The following is a 1,928-nucleotide window of genomic DNA, read 5'->3' on the forward strand; positions in this document are numbered from 1 at the left end:
CGGTACACAGTGTGCTATTTTGGCCCCTTGGAAAAAAACATGACATATTCAAGTTTGCTAGAAAGAGATTAATGATCGTTTTTAGCCATACATCTCCCAATATCTTCGGGATATTGGTGTAGAGAGAAAATGGTGGCAGGGGGTGGGGGTAGGATAAATCTCTCAGTTTAGGATCAGAAATGGGCAATGGATGACTTAATTTAAGGTTAGTTGTAGAACCAGTGGCCTCCAACTGTGTTTTTCTGTCATCTACACTTTTCCCATAGAGAGATTTCACAACAATAAATTTACAAAACAGTCCTGTAATGTAGTTTTAAATTCTTAAATCAAGAAAAGGCGGTATGTGAAAAGCATTAGCTACAACTCTAGAACCGATTTGTCAAAAGCGAACAACAACCCCCAAAATCACTGCCCTCTGAATGTTCGTTCTTGCTATCTTATTTTGACGCAAATACAAACAGAACAGCGTTTTTAGATCCGGCATTTCTGTGCGGTGCAGACATGCCGTTTTCTATGAATTTTCTCACCTCTGGGAAATGTATTTCTGAAACGCGTAACTGTTGTGCAGCTAGCCAAGTGGAGGTATGATGCAACAATCCCATGCAAGTTGCCTTTAAAACAATGATATTATTTGCCGCAGATGTAGTCACGTTTATAACACAGGTACATACCGCAAAGCTCCCTCCACGTCGTCCCTGATTCCCCCACCCCCACCGTGTGCAAGATGCAAAATGACATTTCCCGGGTTTCCTAACCCTCAACTTGTCGAGGGTGGGCGCACCCCACTGGCTCGAGCCCACCGCTCGTGCAAACGAAGTGGGACCAAGGCTAGGGGACCAGCATTGCCGAGAGTTCCCAGCCCCGACGGCGAAGCCGCGCGGGAAGCCACGTCGGGCCGGGCCCGCGGCGGCAGCGTCGGGCCGCCTCCTTCCCTCGGTGAGGCCAGCTGGCGTGGCCTACAGAACGTGGGGCCCCGCGGGCGTGGGACAGCCCTGCCCCCACCCCGCTCCCACACCCGCTCCCGCTCCCGCGGCGCCGGAAGTGACGCGCGCTGGCTGAAAGATGGCGGCATTGGCGCTCGACCAGGGGGAAGGTAAACACCCTCCGGGCCGCTCCCCGCGCGCGGGCCCCCTCGAGGCGCCGGTGGGGGCCGAGATCCTGAGGCTCGGCGCGCTTCGGAGCAGAAGCCCAGAGCCGCCGTCGTCGACGTCGCCCGTGCCTGCACCTCTGCTGCTGCCCGCGACCCCCCCAGCCCCTCTCTCCGCCCGAGGCCCCGAGTCGGCCCTACCGCCGACCCCCGCCGGGCGCTGCGAGGCCCCTGGCGTTGGCAAGGCCGGGCCCGGCCCCGACGCCGCTCCGCCTCGCGCAGATCCCGACTGTCTCGAATCGCGTCTCAGCGCTGTCTTCTTTCCCAGGACTGGTTTCGTGGGGGCCGCAGGCGCGCAGACTCGCCCCCCGCCGGAGCGCCCCGGCCCGGCCCCGGAGCGGCCCCTTGTAGACGTTCGAGGAGCCAGCTGAGTGCCGTCCCGGCGCCCGACCGCCCACCGTCCGGCCCGCTTCTTCCTGATGCAGACTGCCGTCCACTAGAGGCTGGACGGACCCCCGAGGTGCGTAGCCGCCCCTGGCCCTCCGGCCTGCGGGAGCCCGGGCTTCGTCCGCGGCCCCGCGCTAGGCACGGATTCGGTAGCCCTTTCTGCACCGACCCGAATCACACATTTGGTTGACGCCGGGATCTAATTTGTCTTTGAGTTTACTTAAATTGTTTGAAATTTAATTTTTTTCAAGGAGAAAAAAAAAAAGGAAGAAGCATAATTCAGCCATTTTTTGCAGCACAGAGCTGCAGGTACCATGACTATTTTCTCCCTAACCCGTTTCTTCCCTTTAAAAATTCTGTGCGTGCCTGAAATAGAACTATGCGAAATGCAAGG

General features: G+C 57.3%; 1 protein-coding gene across 1 annotated transcript; it reads left to right on the forward strand.

The window, feature by feature from the left end:
• The first annotated feature begins 256 nt into the window (after positions 1-256).
• LOC112411002 (translation initiation factor IF-2-like) lies at positions 257-1,607 on the forward strand. The gene is made up of 2 exons (XM_024761847.1): positions 257-1,093; positions 1,416-1,607. The coding sequence occupies exons 1-2, from the start codon at positions 732-734 to the stop codon at positions 1,516-1,518; spliced, it is 465 nt and encodes a 154-aa protein (XP_024617615.1). The 5' UTR covers positions 257-731; the 3' UTR covers positions 1,519-1,607.
• The last annotated feature ends 321 nt before the right edge of the window (positions 1,608-1,928 follow it).

The sequence above is a fragment of the Neophocaena asiaeorientalis genome, unplaced genomic scaffold, assembly GCF_003031525.2.
Source record: "Neophocaena asiaeorientalis asiaeorientalis breed wild unplaced genomic scaffold, Neophocaena_asiaeorientalis_V1.1 scaffold777, whole genome shotgun sequence".
Classification (NCBI taxonomy): domain Eukaryota; kingdom Metazoa; phylum Chordata; class Mammalia; order Artiodactyla; family Phocoenidae; genus Neophocaena; species Neophocaena asiaeorientalis.